Here is a 19,528-nt window from a genome sequence, read left to right on the forward strand (position 1 = left end):
TAGTTCCTGTTGAAAGATTACTTTCCTGAAATGCTATTTGGATGATTTATGTGAAATCCACAACAAAAACACAGAATATCTTCTAGGTTTCATGTCCACTTTTGTTTTAATTAAAAAAAAATTAAGCATTTAACTTGTTGAAAAAATAAAATGAAAAAAAAGAGAGAAAGGAGGAATAAATGACTCAGCTGTTTTTTTCTTTTTCTTTTTTAAATAAATCCATTAGGACTAAGGGAAGACAATCGGAGAGGAAAATGCTCCAAGGAATTGGTGAACTGGTGTTTTAATCACTTTCTAAACTCATATGTCATTAAATAAGCTTTTTATTTCTCTAACGCTGCTAAAGTTGTAAAGTTTTGTTGCGTTCTTCTAGAGGAGAAGCATCAAGTATGAGCGTGAACCTACAGGAAGTGAAGGGAGCACAGAAGGCGGGATGCATCTACAATCCCTGGATCGATGCTTGCTAAGCGCTCCCTTCTGCTGCCATCTGGGAGAAGATTTTAGGACAAACTTACCCAAAATGCAAGCGAATACGTCCATTAGCTAAAAATGTGGTCATGACAAACATGATGAAGCAACACAGCATGTGTATAACATATATGAGTACGTTTGAGGAAACAAGTGCTAATTCAAATATGCATTTTATGCTGGAGATGTTATAGCAAGGGTTGTAGCTTTAATAGTGATTTATCTGCAGCATCTGATGGCTTAAGGTTGTTTTTTAAATTTGTATAATATCTAGAGAGATAAAGGCTGCTTCATGAGTTGAAACATTTTAGGATCTTGTTTTCAGAAACACTTAACTGAAGCAAGACTGACTTGAGTAAAGTGCTTCAGCTAGCTTCAACATCAGTGGATGGATCAGAGGATTATTTGTGAAGGTAGAATTTACAACTCTGGCATTTTTTCACAAACTTGATGACATTTTATTTAGAGGTATCGGAAGACAGGGGTTTTGTTCCTCAAACTAGTGACTCTTGCGAACGTGTCTATCCTGTGTCATTTTCCCCGAAAAATTGTTTGCTGTTTTTTTGTTGTTGTTGTTGTTAATGGGGTATTCAGTGAGGATATATATTTTTTTTTTATTTCCCATTGGGTGTAGGAAGAATTAACTAGGAAAGGTGGTTTTGTTGAAGTCATAGCTCCGTCTTGTATGTTTGCATGGTCACACACTGTAAAGAAATTGCACCCTTATTTGGAAAGTTATTCCTGGGGATTCATGATTTGGTAACCAGGTCGACACATTTCTTTGGTCAGATTTTGCGCTCCACCATCCTTAGACAGCGAGGCTGAATACAAATTCTGCAAATCCTTCGTTTCCTTCTTCTTCAGAACTGTGTGCTGCTTTTTGCCGCTCTATTGCGGCTATCTGCAGCCTGCTAGTAAAAAGTTTGGGGCACTTGTGGGTTTTTTTTTTTGTTGTTTTTTTTTTGTGCTCTGCATTTTTCAGTACAGCGCACATGACCTCAGTCCTCTGCAGAAACTGACGCCATGCTTCATCTCAGCCAGTCAGTCAGTCACTCTGCTGCTGTCAGCAGGATTTAAAATGTGGTGCTCTGTCACAGACGGATGCCTTTACTGACTAATTCATTTTTCAGAAAATATATCATTACAACTGATAAATTAAATATGGTTTTTATGAAGAGCTCTTGGGAAACAGATATCATTCCTTCAATCCTGCGACTGTTTTTTGTTGTGTTTTGGTGGCTTGGAAGCAATTTTATGCCAGCTACTGATTTGCATTATTTTTCTCGCTCTAGCAAACAGAAGGCTGCCCCAGGACAACAAACTGCACTAAATCTCACATCAAGTTTATGCCTCCAAATAAAATCAAGATGACACTTATTCATATTTGTACATGAAAAATAATTATGAGCTGACCAATACAATCACACAGCTGTCCAATTGTGATAAAGCATTATAATATAGGCTGCAGGCAGCTGGATACTCTTTGCTGAGCACAGAGAATGAAGAGAATATGAACATAAGAGGGTAACACTTATGATTTATTAATCGATGAAAGAAACCCTGCTGATTTATGTATGACTTCTTTAAATATAGCTCATGTCAACTGGATGAGTAAAGTGGATGTTCCAACCTAGATTCGCAGAGGGTCTACAAACTTATAATCAAACATAGTCCATAACATGTGTGTGCAAACAATGCTCCACTCAGAAACTAAATATCAGACTGCGCATCAATGCCAACTCTGACAGATACTGAATGTATTGATCACAACTTCGTGATCAGAAACACAAACCTGATTGAGAGCTTGGTCAGTAAGCATGATGTCCAAATAATATGAGAACAGTCTCCTCCAGCTAATGACTCATCTCATCGAGTTTTAAGTCTTGTCTCTGTTGATCTTTTATGACTCACAGAAACCCAAGGAGGCCGTTTTAAAGGGACAGTTATGGATCAGATATTACCTAAGAACAGAAAGCACTCGACGACAAACAGTAATCCTCTGATGATTATAAATTACCGAAGACACAAAGCAAGATCCTCAGGTTCTGCAGCAACCTGGAGAAAAGGCTTTGGCAATATCGGAAGAAAGTGGCCCAACAGATGTGCCCTGTGTTAAAGATTAAAAACTTTTTGACATCATTACATGGTAAGATTATGTCTGGATTTTTTTACAAGCTAATCCAAAACTGTATGTCCCTTCAAAAAAAAAATTATGAACTGGGATCAAATCCTGAAATTCTGACCCAAACCAATGATTATTTGTTTTTGTGAAAAGACAAGTTTGACAAGTTTTAAATTCAGTTTCAGCATCATCTGTTTTTTTTGTGTGTTTTTTTTCTCATTGATTTCAGAGCTGAATTTTTTGGCCAACTGGAGATTGTCCTATTTATGCTTTTATTATACAGTTCTTATCTTGATTTTTTTTTTTTAGTAACAACCCCTGTGGGAAATCTGTGGCTCCTCTGCTTGTTGCTGAACAGGTGGAAGTCGTATACAGAAGCTTTCTCAACTCTTGCTCTAATAGTGGAAAATTACCCTCCAGAGAACTGTAGTGAAGCTACCACCAGACAATGCCGTAATAAACTAAGTGTTGATTTAAAGCTCAATAAACCTAAAGTAGAGGGCTTCAGGGAGTGACAATTTTCTGAAAAGGATGATTTTCAATAACCAAGAGGAAAGTTAGTCCTCCAACTCAAGGTGACTGTACTGAAAACTGAAAACCCCTACCGACAGTAATCAACAATGTTTCTAATAATGTTTCATTTAGTCACATGACTCTTGCCAGACTTGGCCTTATCATGCTTACTTCCCACCAGTGTGCTGATATAAAATGTCTCAATAAGAACACATGAATGAGGATCCTTTAAAGGTGGGAAAGTATTTTCTAATCAACACTGTTTTTCAGCTGCTAAGGAAATGCTTGAGAATAAAGTAAACAGCAAACTGAAGGTTTCCTCCCATCATCAAGACTAACAGCCAGCCTTCGTCAAACTCAGTCACCCTTGGATCCAAAGTGACCTTCCCCAGAGTCTCAATCCACCAAGACGCAAACCTTTCTGTTTGATGCTCGCCAAGCCGTGCGCCTGCTGTCATTAGCTGCCAGCTTGTCATCATTGTTTGTGTGAATCCAGCTTTACTTGTTTTACCCTGTTTTCCAGTGCCTTATAATCACTTCGCAGAAACTCACGATGTGTTTCTACTCGAGTGTCATCATCACGGTCCCTGGGCAATTCCATGGACTGCTCCTGCGGCAAAGAGTTTACCTGGAAGTCCTTCACCACCACTCTTCTGAGCACTGGTATGCGATATGCTTGAGTTACAACACTGGACAACTCACAAACAACTTAACTATAACCACTGACAAATAATCATATTTAACTAACCTTAGTCTGAACTGAATGTCCTTTTGCCTTCCTCGCCTCTCCTCTGGAGGTTAGTGTTTGACCTCCGACTGACCTGCGATTATTCTTTTTACAGTATTTGCAAATGAATACTTTTATTATTCATTTCAAAAGTTGTTCTTTGTCTCTTGCATCGGTTCAGTGCAAAAATCTTGAATACTTGACAGAAAAAAAGGCTCTGAGTGTAGTCTGACTCTCAAGCTGCCAGACTTGAGCTGTGAGTTGAAAGTTATCGACTCTTTTTGATTTACGGTGACATTTCAGGTTTCCTGAAATTTACAAACGTAAACAGCTTGACGTGTTAAGATAAAATGTCGAATTGTGGCACTGAGGAAGCTTGACATAAAGAAAGTTTGAACAGTCCATGCTCAAACTTGCTTTGTTTTGAGATATGGAACAAATATTGATTTTGGTGTAAAAATGTTTTATAATAGCAGTTATATTGTTGGCACCTGCGGAAATAAGCACTGAGCATCAGAGGAAGGCGGTACATGTTGTCAAAAGAGAGGCAGTCTTGGATGATAGATGAAAGATGAAGAAAGAGTGCATTCACCAAAAAAACTTAAAAATCCCTGTTTCAGTAGTTTAACATCATCAACAGCTCTTCCCTGGTTTGAACCAAACATCCATCAGTCAAGAAGTGCCTCCAGGCTCCGTCCTAAGACCACTATGCTTCCGTAATAATGAGACCTTGCTAATCAGCTCAATCAGCTTCCCAGGCATTCCCAGAATGGAAACAGCCTTTTTTACCAGGTTGTTCAGCCTTTTTAGGCCTCTGACTCCTGATGCTGCTGTCCCCACTGATGACAGCAAAAAAGGTGGAATTGTTTGTTCCACATACGGAGATGAAAGCTAAAGGTGACAGGGCCGTTCAGTCGGTGGCCCCAAGAGTGTGGAAGATTTTGCCCCTGCCGCTTTGTTTTGCTGACTCTGTGGAGGTTTATAAAAAGCAGCTGAAGACATTTTATTTTCGCAGGCTTTTATGTGATGATTTTATTGTGTTGATTTTTTTTGTACAGCGCTTTGCGATTTTATGTCTGTGAAAAACGCCCTATAAATAAACTTTACTAACTAAACTTCACGCCAGATGACACACTTAGAGAAGATACGCAGCATATTGAAGGACCTCAGCTTCCTCTAGAAGTAGAGTCTCCTCTGTCCTTTCTTTAGAGAGCTTCACTGTTGCATCTCCAGTCCAGTCTGTTTTCCAGATGAACATCAAGTTATTTATAATCCTCTACCACCTTCACACCTGACCATGTTTCTTTTGAAATCTACAATCATCTCCAACAGCAACAACAATAACAAAAACTTGCCTGGCCATTGCTGATCCAACATCGGTCAGCCTTACATCACACCCAGAAACCTTATGTCTTCTGACATCAGCCTGCTCTCCCTCCGTCCGTCACGCCAGACTGATAAATGTTAGTAAAAGAGCTTTCAGTGTCACCAACAACACTGAAATGCTCTTCATGTCCACATCTGCAACACTCCATTCCTGGACACATTTTTAACTAATGTACATATCTCTAAAGACGTTAAATCCAGTTGTTTTTATTTTATTTTATTTTAATTTCTATTTTAACCCCGATCTTTGTGAATTAAGCATCTGTGAAAGTTTTAGGAATTTTCACTCATCTTCATGTAAACAATTTGACACACACTGTAAAAATCAAGAATATAAAATGTTTAAAGAGTTTTAAGAAGAGTTGAAATCATCTGAAATAGTAATTCTGGTCCGTAACATCTGATGCACAATGAATCAAAAAGTATTTTATAAATTAGGGCGAAAGCTCCCTTTCCCTCACGCTCTCTGCTAAGGTTACAGATGTCTCACAAGGCAGCACAGACAAAAGGGCAGCAACACCTCCGCTATCCCCCGAAGTTTATTTAAAGAGATAAATAAACTGCAGCAGCATAGTGTCTGCAGCATAGACACTACTCAGCCAAGATGTTAAACACGCTCCAGAAACACAAGCACATCTCTGCACCCATATTGTACCAGCTCATCATCTGCACTGTTTGCCTGGTGCCAAACTAATACATCTGCAAATGAAAGCACGGGAGCCAAATTTCAAATTAAGTGGCCTCCAGCAGACCTGGGATATCTGCTGCTTCCAGGCACCGGGAGCTTTAAGGAAATCTGGATTTAGGGGGGCTGCCAGAGAAACCATCTGTGTGCCAGGACTGCTTAAGCTCCATCAGCTGTGCTGTCACCCTTAACTCTGGCTCTCCATCTTCACTTCAATGTTTGAAAACTGACTAAGAGCAAACAGTAAATTCCCATTGCTTTTGGTATTCTCTCAGTATTCAACAAGGCCAAACTGTCTCGTTGTTAAAGTCACATGGGTGTAAAGTCAATACTGAGAGTTTCTGAGTTTAGAGTCAAGATGGGAGTTTCTCACAACAGAGATATATGTATTACATCAAGTTTAGATTTGGTCACGGTGAAAAGAAAGTCTGCCCTCTGTTATGGACAGAATTCAACCTTGGTGACGAAGAAGCCGGTCTACTGGCTTGACTCTTCTCAGAGTCACTTGTTGCTGCTCAGAGATCCAGGGAAATCTGCAGTCCATGGTGCCCTACATTATTTCTTAGCATACTAATATGCTAGATGGAAATTTGTGGACTTGTTTATTAATTATTGATTAAGTAGCAATTCTGTTGCAAAAATCTGGCTTCAAATCCTCTCTGATTACTCTTAAGCATGGAGATTATTAGTTAAGCAAATTTGGTAGACTGAGCACTTAGACATCCCAAACTGTGACAGAGATTGTCAATCCCTTGATTTCTTCTCACATAAAGTATTTAATTATGTTTTCACTTGCCTCTGTAAAATTATCTATTTTGAGCTTTGTATGGTATTGCAATGCTAGTCGTTGATCAAGAACATACCTGAAATGTTGCTGTGATTCTTTCATGCATTTGAACTGGAGGACATTGACCCTGGAGGCCTTGATTTGAGAGCCCATGATCCAGTTCGAAGGATCCAGTTCGAAGGATGAGCGGCTCTTGAGGATTGGACTTGTGTGCAACACACTGAATCCTTACCGATTCAGTGTATTGTGCTGAATGCAATACAGTACAGCTGTACTGCCAGAGAAGCGGGGCTAAAAATAAAAATAAAAAAATCAGAAAATGCAAAAGCAACTTCAAATACATGACCCAAAAAACAGAATTTAGACAAAAGTAACCAGAGAATCTGTACATTTTGCCTTCTTTAGAGCTCAAAGACACTTGCCTTTGATTTAAGGAAAAATGTTGCCCGACCATCGAAGTTGTATTTCCAGTCATTGTTTTCTGAACCTCCTCTCTCTGTTGGGAAAAACATCTGATTGGACAAGTTTCAGTGGAGCCACCCTGCCCCCTACGGGTCACGTGTCGGTACTGCAGGGATCGGATTAAAGAGCGTTGCTGGAAATATCCAGAAGGACAGCTAACACTGACAGACAGCAGTGAACACAACGATGAGTGGGGCTGTGAATTTTAAAAGCTGCGGCTCTGTGCTGGTAACAGGAGCAAACCGCGGACTCGGGCTGCAGCTGGTCCAAAGTTTGGCGAGCGGCGGTTTCTCACCGGGGAAAATCATAGCCACGACCAGAAACCTCACCGGCGCGCAGGTACTCCGGCTCTTTAAAATACAGCCTTTCGTAATTCCCCGCTTTAGTTCTCTCATTTATGAAGCGACAATATCATTTGGAGCCGCGGCGAGTTCTCAAGGACAACAGAAACGATGCAGAAAGGACGTTAGCTTTTCAAACAGTTCGCCAGATGTCGCTGTTGTGTTCTCACCTAAATAATTCCGTGCGGAAGTGACTTTTTGTTTGTTTTGACTCGCAGCAACTCCAGGAACTGGCTCAGAAATACCCCAACATCCACATCGTGACTCTGGGTAAGACTGAGAGGAAAGAAATGATGTAAGAAACATGACATGGAGAAACAGAGCATGTTCAGAAATCCAATGTTGCACAAAACTGTGATCATAAAATTTACCCAAAATCAAATGAGTCACAAAATATAAAACGCAATATTACAAATGAGACATGAGGGGGGGAAATGTCTGGAGAAAACATCCAAGCATACAAAGTATTTCAGTTGTGAATATTTTTATTTATTTATTTATTTAATTTTTCAGTTTTGGTTTTGAAGACATTGCTTTACTACTTTTTAAAAGGCACAATAAAAGGCAATTATGCTTTTTATTCAGCACTAGCTGAAAGAAAAATGGAAAAGACAGAAATGAGATAGAAAATGACTTATCGAGAAATGAACTTTCTCCAGACGCAAAGGAAAATGAACAGACTAATTCACCAATAAAAACAAACAAAAAACAAAAGTGTTAATAAAATAAAACTGAAAACTTTCAGCTTATCTGTCTGTTAGACCATCTGTTTTTCTTTATTCAACAGTCGCTGGAAGGAAAAAGGAAAAGACATCAGTACATTAATCCATTAATCTATCCGTTCATCAATCGACCGATCAAAATTTTAGTCTGGAATCATTGGATTTTGCACATGACAAGGATTTTGGTTTGTTTTGGGTGATTCGCTGTGTTTCTCGTGTAGATGTAGTGAATCAGGAGAGCATAGAGAAATGTGCTGAGGAGGTCGGCCAGCTGCTGAAGGAAGAGGGCCTGAACTGCCTGATAAACAACGCAGGGATCAACGTGGCGGCCGACTTCCATTCTGTCACGGCAGAGAAAATGATGGAAAACTTCCACACCAACGCTGTCGCTCCTCTGATGATAACGAAGGTAATTCAAAGCTCTCTAGAATTCTGACTGCAAATAAATAAATAAATAAAGTGCTTTAAAAGGAGATCACTCATCTGTTTTCCCAGTCATAAGCGGGACACTGCGTGAGTCATTTCTGATTGCATAGGACACTGACACAAAAATGACCTTGGCAATAAAATTTTACTAAAACCCCAGAGCCCCGAGCTGTCTGCATGTCATAAATATTAATTAGGACTTTTGGTTGTGGTAAGCCTTAGAGGACGGGGCACAGGCGACAGAGCAGCACCCTGTGCAGCTGAAAATATGAGCACTAATCAGGGGCCTGCCAGCAGGACAGATTCTTGCTGACGCAAAGTTTGAAGGACATTTTTGTTTAAACTGCAAGGCCACAGTCCTGCATAAAGTCCCTGAGTAATTACTGGGAACAGTGACTCACGTCTAGTGGAAATCTGGTGCAGTTCTCTTGCTGAGAGCTTTGAAACTTTATCCTTCTTTATCTTGTAACAAGTCAGAGAAAGCTCTTAACATTTGATGTTTGCAGCCTTATGTTTTGTCTTTATCACAGCAAGTATTCTGTCTGCATTTGAAGATCTGATAGTGTTTTGTTTTGTTTTTTCTCGGAAAATACTGGAAATATTTTCCCACTTACAAAATAAATGATTAATCAGAAACGAACAGTTGGACAAAAACCTTTTAAAATGCGATATTTTGTGTTTCGCATAATCAACACTTTTGAAGCCAGGCGTGAAATACTTCAAGGGGTATTTGTAGATGTCATACCAAAAGAAAACACAAAACACTTTGTTTTGAGTCCTCATAAGTTATTAAGAGAATCTTCTGTGTATTATTCTACCAGTTTTGCACATGTAGAGGATCAACTTTTGGATGCAAAACCGCCCAAGATCAGTACATTTGCACTGAAATGTGGTTCTACAGAGTTCTGCAGAACCACACACACTCTTTAGATATTTATTTGTAACGCCTTCCATGTCGTGATCATGCAGAGCTCACTCATAATGTCCCAACGAGTGGCATTTGATTCTGAGGATGGATTCATTTAGCAAGCATGGATACTTCAACAAGTTGCTAAAAGTATCCATGTGTCCATGCTTCAGCAGCAGTTTTTATATCTAACAACTAATATTGGCTCAATCTCATATCAGGAGTATTTTCACAAAATGTTAACATTTTTCAGAAACGTTAACATGGACTCAGACTTTCTACATGACATTTCTTTTGCTTTCTGGAAGTGAGGCCAGCTTGGACCTCTTTGTCTTTGACTATAATCAGCTGAACGGTCCCGAGATTGTAACTGTTACAATCAGATGCACAGCATAGATGGTACCTTTTTAAAACTGAATGAACAATTAAGATGTGTTTACAGATATATCACAAAACTAATGGAAACGTTCTGTAATTATTATGCTGCCACCAGAGGGAAGCACTATCATAGTCTGTACATTTCAGATAGTAGCATTGCTGCAGACTCTTGAAAATAAAAGAGAAAACTAAAAATAAAGTAGCAGCTGGCCATCAAGCTGGTTGTGTTTATTGCACATTTGGTTGTAAATGTCTGGCTTTGATTGTGAACATCAGTGTTTTAATTTTTTTGTCCTCTGTCAGGCATTCCTGCCTTTGTTAAAGCGGGCTGCAAGCACGGGAGCATCAAGAACAATGGGAATCCAGAGAGCAGCCGTTATTAACATGACATCTCTGCTGGGTTCTGTGGAGCTTAACTGGGGCGAGAGGGCCGACACCTTCAAATGGTACCCTTACAGAACATCCAAGGTATTAAAACACTGGGCCTCATCATAATGGTACCACTGACTGGGGCTCCACATACAGAGAGTTTCTTTTTCTCTTAGCACTTGTTGACTAGTTGGCTCAAATTTAGCACTTTGACCAGCTGGCTGTAAAGAGAAGCCTTCGGCGTGTTTGTGACCTAATTAACTGCATGTATATGAAAACATACTAAGATGGAGATTCTTCTGCTACAGAAGAGTCCCATGATTTACTTTTAAAAAAACAAGGAAAGGCCTGTTTGGATTTGTTTTTATTTATACTGGTTTGAAAACGTGATAATATTTGACCTTGTATTGGTGAATTTTGGGTTTTGCGCTGCTTGTCTCCTCAGAGTGCTCTGAACATGGTTAGTCGCTGTATGGCCATAGACCTGGAGCCTGATGGGATCCTCTGCATGGCGATACATCCTGGCTGGGTTCGCACAGACATGGGAGGCTCTCAGGTAAGAACATGGGTGATGTTTGTGCCCTGGGTTTTTTTACAGAAAGCTCTTGAAGACAAACAGATGATCGAAATGAGATTCTACATTTGGAGCTAATTTGAAATAACATAAAAAGTACTCTGGAGAATATACTAGCCTGAAGTCCATCGGCTGTGGCAGCTTTCTGTGGAGTGTGGAAGGTCGGTCTACTCATTTTGAGGAGCGTTATGGTGACACGTGGTCTCTCTTTTTTTTTTTTTTTTTTTCACTTTCATTTATTGCAGGCGCCTCTGAGTCCCGAGGAGAGCGTTGCATCGGTCTTGTCTGTGATCGGCGGGCTGACGGAAAAGGACCACGGGTCATTTCTGAACTTTACTGGAGAGCAGCTGCCGTGGTGACCTGCTGATCAGCATGTTAATAAGCAGGATGATTTTAACAGCATCAACCAAATTGTAACAACAGTGTGAATTTATCTTAGTAAATGTGCGCCAGAGGCAGTGAGTTGCCAGAAATTGCTTCTCGGCCGAATTAGATGGGAAGTCTATATCTAAGTTCCACTTTTGCTTCAACAGACCTTTTATTTATACAAACAGGTATGTTTATTTGATATAATTCGGTCGTCAGCTAAAAGACCCAAATGGAGATGATGGCTAAACAGTTGTAAAGTAAAGGCAACCTGGTTATATTGCATGTTCCCTGTGGAAACACTGCCCTACATAATCCCTAGAGAACATTTGTCAGTGAAAGTGTTTATTGATTAATTGATTTATTCTTTAAGATAATATATTTTTCTCAACTTGTGGTCTGGGTCATTATTTGAATTTGCTTTTCTTTTTTTCTTACTGCAATGTCTCTTCAAACACCAAGAAAACTGACTGAACGCATGTTTTCTACGCCGTCTGCATCGTGAAACGGCTATGAAGCTGCTTGTTAAGAGGATCGTTCAGCAGCTGGTTTCTGTCCACAGCATCACCCGAATGTGCAACGTGTTTTTCTCACTTTCCAAGGTTATTGAAGTGTGAGGTAAATTCCAGAAAGAGACTCTGATGAGACACTGACCTTGTGCCCCACTTTAAACAAACATATGCAACAGGTCGATGCCCTGTAGTAACCCCACATGCGAAGCTTCACTGTTCCATGCATTCAGATTGTGCAATCTGCGAATGCCAAAGTAGGGAGACGGTAACAGGATGTGGCGCTATTTTTTCTCAGCTGAGAATTTACTGGACATCCAGGACTTTGTTGTCAATAAACACTTAAGAGATGCCTCATCCTTCAGCTAGTCATTGACTATAATTTATGCACAGTTGAAACATCAGGCTGAAATATATAGTTTTGGAAGCTTACCAAACAAAAAAATAATTTTAAAAAACCAAGAAGTTTGGACAATTACAGGCAGTGTGCCAGAAATAAAATAAAAATGGTTTTATATCAGAACCTATTTGGGGGGAGTAACACAGCGGTTGGTTCTCCATTTGTTTCTGGGAAATTTCTTCTGAAGCTGGATGTTACCATGACCGTGAAGGCAGCATCGGAAAGTCCAGGCCGTGCAGACTCATCCCACAGCAGGAGGCCGAAGGGAAGCTGCTGCACTCAGAACCTCATGCAAATATTTCAAGCTCGCTCGAAGTCCTGTTTTCAAGTCACCTCAGAGTCGAGAACTAGTATTTTACGGGGGAATTCTTTTATTTGTAGTTTTTTTAAGTCCTCTTTTATTTACGCTACTCAAAGAATAAACGTTTGTACTGGTTAATCATTGGCGTCCTGTTGCCTAAAGGAAACACGCGTGATCGAGAAGGATCGATAGGACAGGACTGGACCGAGCCAGCGCGCGTTTCATTTGCCTCAGGCTGCATTAGTTACAAGCAGTTCCAACGCTTATCTTCGGTGTAAATCAGGCGTGCGCCATCGCGTATGATCGAAACAAAAAAAAAAGAGAAAAACATCAGCCGTGGCTCGTCTCGGTGTGAGTGACCTCTCTCCGCATTTTGCTGCGCACGTCTTTTGCAGCCGCTCCGCAAGGCGCTGAGCGGGGCCTCCGCCGCCGCCGCCGCCCCCCTACACAGAGGATGGGGTCCGCGGGTCGCATGCGCTGGGCGCTGCTCGCAGTGGTTCTGCTGGGGCTTCATCACTCCGCCGGCTTCTGGATCGTCAACGTGGTTTTCCCACCCAGCACCAAGCCCAGAGTGCCGAGCAACGACACTTCGCCGCTCGTCATAGGTGAGAGGAGAGGTCGCTTTTGAATCTGTTTTTGAGGAAAACCTCTTCCCTCTTCAAACTTCCTGATGAATCATCTGTGACCCATCAGCGCGTCTGATCCGACTCTAATATGTGAACTACTCTGCATTTCCAAACTTATGTGTTTTTGTTCAGATTTAAAGTCACAAACGACAACAACAAAAAGGTTCATCATTTCGAAATGGGCCACAAAACTGCTAAAACATACTATTTATCACCAAAGAGAGTATAACTCTGGGAATCAGCCTCCATGGTAACACTGGAGAAGCTGCAGAGATCTACAGCTCAGGTGGAAGAGTAATAATTATTTTTGGTCAGTTCCACAAATCTCTCCTTTATGGAAAAGTTCAAGAAGTCTTGTTTAAAGTGTGAAAGAAAGTTCTCTGATCAGAACAAAACCAATGTACATCTTTTTGGCCTCCATCCTAATGAAAATATATATAGTGCAACTCAGGAAAAAGAAAAGGTTTTGAGACAGAGGTTCGCCTTCCACCAGTAGTCTAAGCACACATCCAGAGCTGCAAAGGAATGGTTTTCATCAAAGTACCACATGTTAGAATGGTCCAGTCAAAGTCCAGACCTAAATTGAATCAAGAATCAGTGGCAAGACATGAAAATTGATGCCTTGCAGCATCACCTGTAGTGAAAGTTAGTTTTTCAAAGTTTTGACCCAGATAAAATGTGGAAAAGTTAAATATTCCCCCCAAAGAAAGAGTTCTCCTCCTCTGTGTTTTTCCATATTTTTCTTTCTAGAGTTAAATGTAATTCAATTCTTAGATCAGTCATAATATCTACTTGTTCAACGGAGACAGTTCTTTCATTAAGATGTTTTCAGCATCAGAGTTTGATTAGCACCTGTAGGATTCAACACAAGGATGCTAAAACACCTGACTTTGGGAAACGGACTTCCTTATTTGGAGCATGACCAAATAGAGCAGAAGACACAAGGTAAATAACAGTTACCCTTCAAGAGCTCAAAGAGCAGGTTTTTGTTAAAAACAAATTTGAATGGTCAGTACTGGGAAAATGTCATGAGTCATTCCTAGTTTCTTTGTATTTTCCTTTCAAACAGACTGAATGTCCTGCAATCAAACCGTCATCAGATAAATGTTCTTTGAACCGTTTATGAGGCTTTTTTCAGACATAAAGCCTCATACACCCACCATGTGACCCAGTTATTCAAGAGTTGAGATTCAGTTGTCACATAAGATGACATGAAACGATACCAAAAATGAATCTTCAAGGTCCTCAATAACAAAAGACTCACAAAAGACACAAGTTGGACATACCACCAACGTATTAAAGACAAATCTATGATCAAATGTTTGCCTCATTGATAGGCAAAATAAAATGATGTGGCCTGAAAGATGTTAGAAAAACGTACCTATGTTTGATATTGCCTCGTGCTTTTTGTTGTTTTAAATAGGCTTAACCCACTGAAACCTAAATCCAGTGTGACAAATAAAGGACAGTGGAAGTCCAACCAGCAGCCCAAGTACGATGCTGCTAAATAGAGATTTGGCACATGCAGATTTGATCTGTTTTGTGCTTTTTGTGTCACACCTAAATGTTTCAGATGCATCAAGTGTGTTTGAGTATCAGAGATAACGTGAGTAAACTTAAAATGCAGGTTTCACTAACTTTGACTTAGCCACTCTAAAACCTTAATTTTTGGGACATTCAGAGGTGTTGGGCAAATTTAAGATGACATTCAAGTTTGCGTTTGGAGTGGTTTTGTCTTTGGAACCATCCTATAGATGCTATGGATGCTACTTCTGTCCTGCCTCTTTCTAATTGTTGAATCACCATCAGTCAGTTAATTTTTACTTCCTGGTTGAGCTGTCAATGCACGCTTGGCACAATTTTGCTGGAAGGTCATTCCCAGGAAAGTTTCACCCATGTTCTGTGTTTTCTCAATTACATCCAATGGATAATGCTAGAAATTACTTTATAAAACTTTCTAGTCTTATATAGGACAATTATTTCATTGCCACCCTTAACTTCCTTCAGCATAATATGTTTTGGTTTTAGAGCTGTAGACATTATGTTGTCTGAGGATCATTTTAACTAATTTCTAGAAAGGTTTGGAAGTAGCCAAGCGGGGGTTGGCTTGTAAAATTTAACAAAAAAAAATTCTCAATCACAGTTTACATAAATTTAATTACAAAAGGTTGCATTCAAGCAGTATTTTTGCCTTTGCAATAACGTAATTTGACATTGCAGTGATTATTGCAGATCAATGCAGCGTGTAGCTTAGATAATGAAGATTTATCGTGGCGGGTTGCACAGATGAACATTTTGCTGCATTTCCTTCTTATTAAATACAACGACTTGAAGTCTCTATGTGGCGTTTTCTGTTCAGTGCCTGGGAACTTGGGGAACCGTCTGGAAGCCAAAATAGACAAACCAACGTTGGTCCACTGGTTCTGCTACAAGAAAACTGAAAACTGGTTTCCTCTGTGGATCGACCTCAACATGTTCATGCCGATAGGTGTGGACTGCTGGATAGATAACATCAGGTAACACACACTGATTCATGTTGTCCAACAACACATGTGATTCTGCTGGCGTCTCCTTCTCTCTTTTACATTCAAATGAAGACTTTGTTTTACTCTGAATCCAGAATTGAAAAATGAGCTATTTTTCACTTATTTGATAAATTTGTGTTGTTTTTGTTTTCTCCCTTCAGACTTATTTACAACAGGACAACACGACGCTCATCCAACTCAGCAGGGGTGCAGGTCAGAGTGCCGGGATTTGGGGAAACCTACTCCATAGAGTTTCTTGACTACAACAAACTGGCAGGTAAGACGACTAAACCGGGTGTTAATTAACAGCCTTTCTACTTCAACTCACTAAATTGAGCTTGGTTTTCATGTGTTTGTATGCAAGTCACGAGAGTATGTCTCTGTTCTTTCGAGGTTACTTTCATACTATGGTGGAACATTTGGTCAACGTCGGCTATGTCCGGAACGAGACGGTCCGTGGAGCGCCGTACGATTGGAGATTAGCACCAAGTAAGTGTTAAAACGCCTAATGTGGGTCAAGTTTTTCATTCATTTCTTATTGCAACTGTAACCAGCAGCATTGAAACAAACCTAACACACAGTATAACACTACCACCACCATGCTTGACAGTTTTGTGATGTGTTCTTAGGTCTAAAAGTCAAACCAAGGTTAATGAACTTGGTTGTCTATCATGTAAAGCTAATAAATGATTTATCTCAGTGCCTCTGCATCAACAGAGGGAGGAATATCAGGTGGTGATTCTTGAATGAAGCTGGATGACTGATTTGGTCCAGAAAGAAATCATGATCCCACTCGTGTCTTCACAGATGAGAACGCAGCCTATTTTTTGAAGCTGCAGGAGTTGGTGGAGGAGATGTACAACCAGAACCAGAAACCAGTTTACCTGCTGGGACACAGCATGGGCTGCCACTACGTCCTCTACTTCCTCAACCATCAGCCAAAGGCCTGGAAGGACAAGTACATCAGGGGTTTTATTTCCCTTGGAGCTCCGTGGGGGGGCGCTGTTAAAGCACTCAGAGTTATGACCTCAGGTAAAGTTTACTGGAACAGAATCTGCAGCAGTTGCCAGAAACTTGGTGTTTTTTTTTTAAATTTGTCACCAAGTCAGGATGTTCTGGTGAGTTTGTGCCTTCTTGCTGTTTGCTTCCTACTAAAATTCACCGCAGGTGAAAATGACGGCATCCCGATGCTTTCCAACATCAAGATCCGCGAGGAGCAGAGGATGATGACCACTAATCCCTGGTTGCTGCCGTCAGAGGAGGTTTGGCCAGAGGATCATGTTTTCATCTCCACTCCAGCCTTTAACTACACCCATCGGGACTACAAGCGTCTTTTCACAGACATCAGCTTTGAGGATGGATGGTAACTTTTTATGCCCTTCTTATAGCTTCAACCAGCAAAATTATGCTTTTAAGACACTTTTATATGGATTTTTTTTTTTCTGCACCAGCTTTATACAGTAAACATGTAAAGGAGGATGTTTTGGTTAGAACATGTAGATCTCAGTTTGTTGGTAAACTATTCAAATATTTAACTCACTCACAAGATTTGAAGCGTCTTTGTTGTGTTCCTGAAAACTTTCCACATTTTAAGTGAATGGCTTTTGGCATTTATCTAAGCTGAAATTAAATTCAAATGTGTTTTGACATATTAGTTTTAGGGACACGGAACATCTCAGCTTTGACTTTCTTAAGTTGTGGCGTTTCAGTGCCCCCTGCTGGTGATGGAGGTTATATCCTCCACCAAAGGGCTTTTTAGCAGCTTCAGTTTCTGTAAAGCTAATTTGAAAACGACTACAAATGCTTCCAAGTCGAAATCGTGTGAATCATGTAATAATAAACAGCAAAAACAATAGTAATAAAACAGGTCTTTTTTTTTTCACTGACTGCAGGCATATGTGGGAGGACACCAAGAACCTCACCAGTGCTCTCCACCCGCCCGGTGTAGAGGTGTGGTGCATGTACGGCGTGGGGCTTCCGACGCCCGTAACCCATATTTACAACGAGGAGTTTCCCGACGGGGACCCGGTGGACTTTGTTTACGCTGACGGGGACGACACGGTGGACAGCTTCAGCATGGGCTTGTGCAAGCGCTGGGTGGGGCAGCAGGAGAAGCCCGTCCACGTGACGGAGTACAGGGGCCTGGCCCACCTAGACATGGTGTTCCATGAGAAAGTCCTCAATCAGATCCAGCAAATCCTGGAGGGTAAATCCGATGTGCCCAAAGAGGTCGACGTCCGGTCAGATGTTATATAGCAGTGCTGTGTTTGATATAAATGGATTCCTGTGTATACGTGTAAAAATAAGTATATTTGGTCACTAGGTTCAGCTATAAAGTGCTCTGGACTGAAGGGATCTGACTCTGACCTTTTCATTTAAACTAAAGTATTGGTTTATCTGTGCTATGTTTATTCACACACACATGCACACGCGCGCACACACACACACACACACACACACATATATATATATATATATATATATATATATATATGTATGGTCAACTCTTTTAGATCAGCATCAAATCAGTGTTATTTTTTTAAGTATATGCTCCACCAACTTGAAGGTAACAGCTGTTTTTCTAACGTATGTTTTCTTTTGGGTTTATATTTTCAGAGATAAAGTGAAATAAATCTGCCAGTTCGGTGTCCAGTTCAGATAACTTCACTGAATGTTGTCTGTTCCTCTAAACTATTGATGCTGTAAGAAAAAAAAAAGAAAAAAAAGGTTAATTTTTATATCCAAAATTCCCTTTTAAGTTTGTCTGTGATGTTTTTAGATTTTGACAGTGGAAGCAAGTTTTGAACATGTATGAAACTGAGACTGAAGCTACGACAGTATAGTCCAGATTTATAGACAGCATACAAACAGCTGGACTGATAAAACCCACATTGTGATGCCTTTTAAACTCTAATAATGACTGTTGGATGATCAGGATACTGCCAGATAATCTATTGCTGCATTCATGATGCCACTTCTTATGCCCTCTGGTATCGATTTTTGACACACAATCATTTAAATACTGGATCAAATTACAGTGGATCTAAGTGTGCACATCCATGTAAAAATGCAGGGTTTTTGTTTAAAAAAAAAAAATGGTACCATGATTATTTCAATGTGTTTTTCTGTCTTTGACGTGACACATAACCCATACATCCAAATGAAGCATCTCTATGTACAGGAAACATCTGGCATTAACCTTGTTACAGATGTGTGTACAGCTTTAAATGAACATTTTGTTGAAGCACATTTCAGATCATTTTCAGCGTCCAGTTTCCACTTTAGTTCACATTTTGCCAACAACTAAAGAGAACTTGATTAACCCGAATAAAAATTTAATATTGAATTTTACATCTTTTGAGAAAAGCCACAATGCTCAGAGAAGAATTGAAACAATGTCATTGTAAATATATATATTTTTCAGGAAACTGTAAAGGATAAATGTCAGATTAAAGATGCAAAAATTTCCAAAATACTATTCACAGTCTCCTTTTTCACGTCACAAAACGTTTTTAGCAGACGTGTGTGTGTGAAATTTTTGTCACCTCCATCATGAACAAATCAAACTTGTTCGTGGTCATCTGTTTTTTCTTTGTTTTGTTGTTCTTGTTGTTTGATACTAAATTTATTTTTAATACATGCCACATTAAATTAATGTTTGCCCAACAAGAAAAAAATAAATAAAAAGTCAGAGAAATGGATATTTCTGTTGAAATGCCAAATAGGAGATGACTTTAATATATCCCACTATGGAGTTCTAAAACTATTTTAAAAACTGCACTATTACAATGTAGTGTGGCGTAAAGTTAAATAAAGGATGTTCAGGCTCCATACTTTTCCACGTTGAAATTTAAAAGGCTTTATGAATGACTGAAGATAAAAACCTGAGGTGTTAAAAAAAGAAAAAGAAAATAAACTCAGTGAAATCGTTATT

General features: G+C 39.9%; 2 protein-coding genes across 2 annotated transcripts; both read left to right on the top strand.

Moving 5' to 3' along the window:
* The first annotated feature begins 7,259 nt into the window (after window positions 1-7,259).
* Window positions 7,260-11,629, top strand: si:dkey-12e7.4 (uncharacterized protein LOC558132 homolog). Its single transcript, XM_055032231.1, has 6 exons — window positions 7,260-7,489; window positions 7,710-7,761; window positions 8,435-8,622; window positions 10,228-10,392; window positions 10,739-10,849; window positions 11,113-11,629. The coding sequence occupies exons 1-6, from the start codon at window positions 7,337-7,339 to the stop codon at window positions 11,224-11,226; spliced, it is 783 nt and encodes a 260-aa protein (XP_054888206.1). The 5' UTR covers window positions 7,260-7,336; the 3' UTR covers window positions 11,227-11,629.
* A 794-nt stretch (window positions 11,630-12,423) lies between these two features.
* lcat (lecithin-cholesterol acyltransferase) lies at window positions 12,424-18,838 on the top strand. Its single transcript, XM_055032155.1, has 7 exons — window positions 12,424-13,048; window positions 15,429-15,585; window positions 15,756-15,871; window positions 15,988-16,083; window positions 16,402-16,626; window positions 16,762-16,957; window positions 17,487-18,838. The coding sequence occupies exons 1-7, from the start codon at window positions 12,898-12,900 to the stop codon at window positions 17,848-17,850; spliced, it is 1,305 nt and encodes a 434-aa protein (XP_054888130.1). The 5' UTR covers window positions 12,424-12,897; the 3' UTR covers window positions 17,851-18,838.
* Window positions 18,839-19,528: the final 690 nt, after the last annotated feature.

The sequence above is a fragment of the Poeciliopsis prolifica genome, unplaced genomic scaffold (assembly GCF_027474105.1).
Source record: "Poeciliopsis prolifica strain line A6 unplaced genomic scaffold, Auburn_PproV2 SCAFFOLD001, whole genome shotgun sequence".
In the NCBI taxonomy this organism is placed as follows: domain Eukaryota; kingdom Metazoa; phylum Chordata; class Actinopteri; order Cyprinodontiformes; family Poeciliidae; genus Poeciliopsis; species Poeciliopsis prolifica.

Excerpts from the sequence above, each read along its gene's own strand:
- si:dkey-12e7.4 (XM_055032231.1), top strand. The coding sequence starts at position 7,337 with ATGAGTGGGGCTGTGAATTTTAAAAGCTGCGGCTCTGTGCTGGTAACA. Across the intron at positions 7,490-7,709 it reads GAAACCTCACCGGCGCGCAG|CAACTCCAGGAACTGGCTCA; the intron begins GTACTCCGGCTC and ends TTTGACTCGCAG. Across the intron at positions 10,393-10,738 it reads ACCCTTACAGAACATCCAAG|AGTGCTCTGAACATGGTTAG; the intron begins GTATTAAAACAC and ends TTGTCTCCTCAG.
- lcat (XM_055032155.1), top strand. The coding sequence starts at position 12,898 with ATGGGGTCCGCGGGTCGCATGCGCTGGGCGCTGCTCGCAGTGGTTCTG. Across the intron at positions 13,049-15,428 it reads CACTTCGCCGCTCGTCATAG|TGCCTGGGAACTTGGGGAAC; the intron begins GTGAGAGGAGAG and ends TTTTCTGTTCAG. Across the intron at positions 15,872-15,987 it reads TGACTACAACAAACTGGCAG|GTTACTTTCATACTATGGTG; the intron begins GTAAGACGACTA and ends TGTTCTTTCGAG.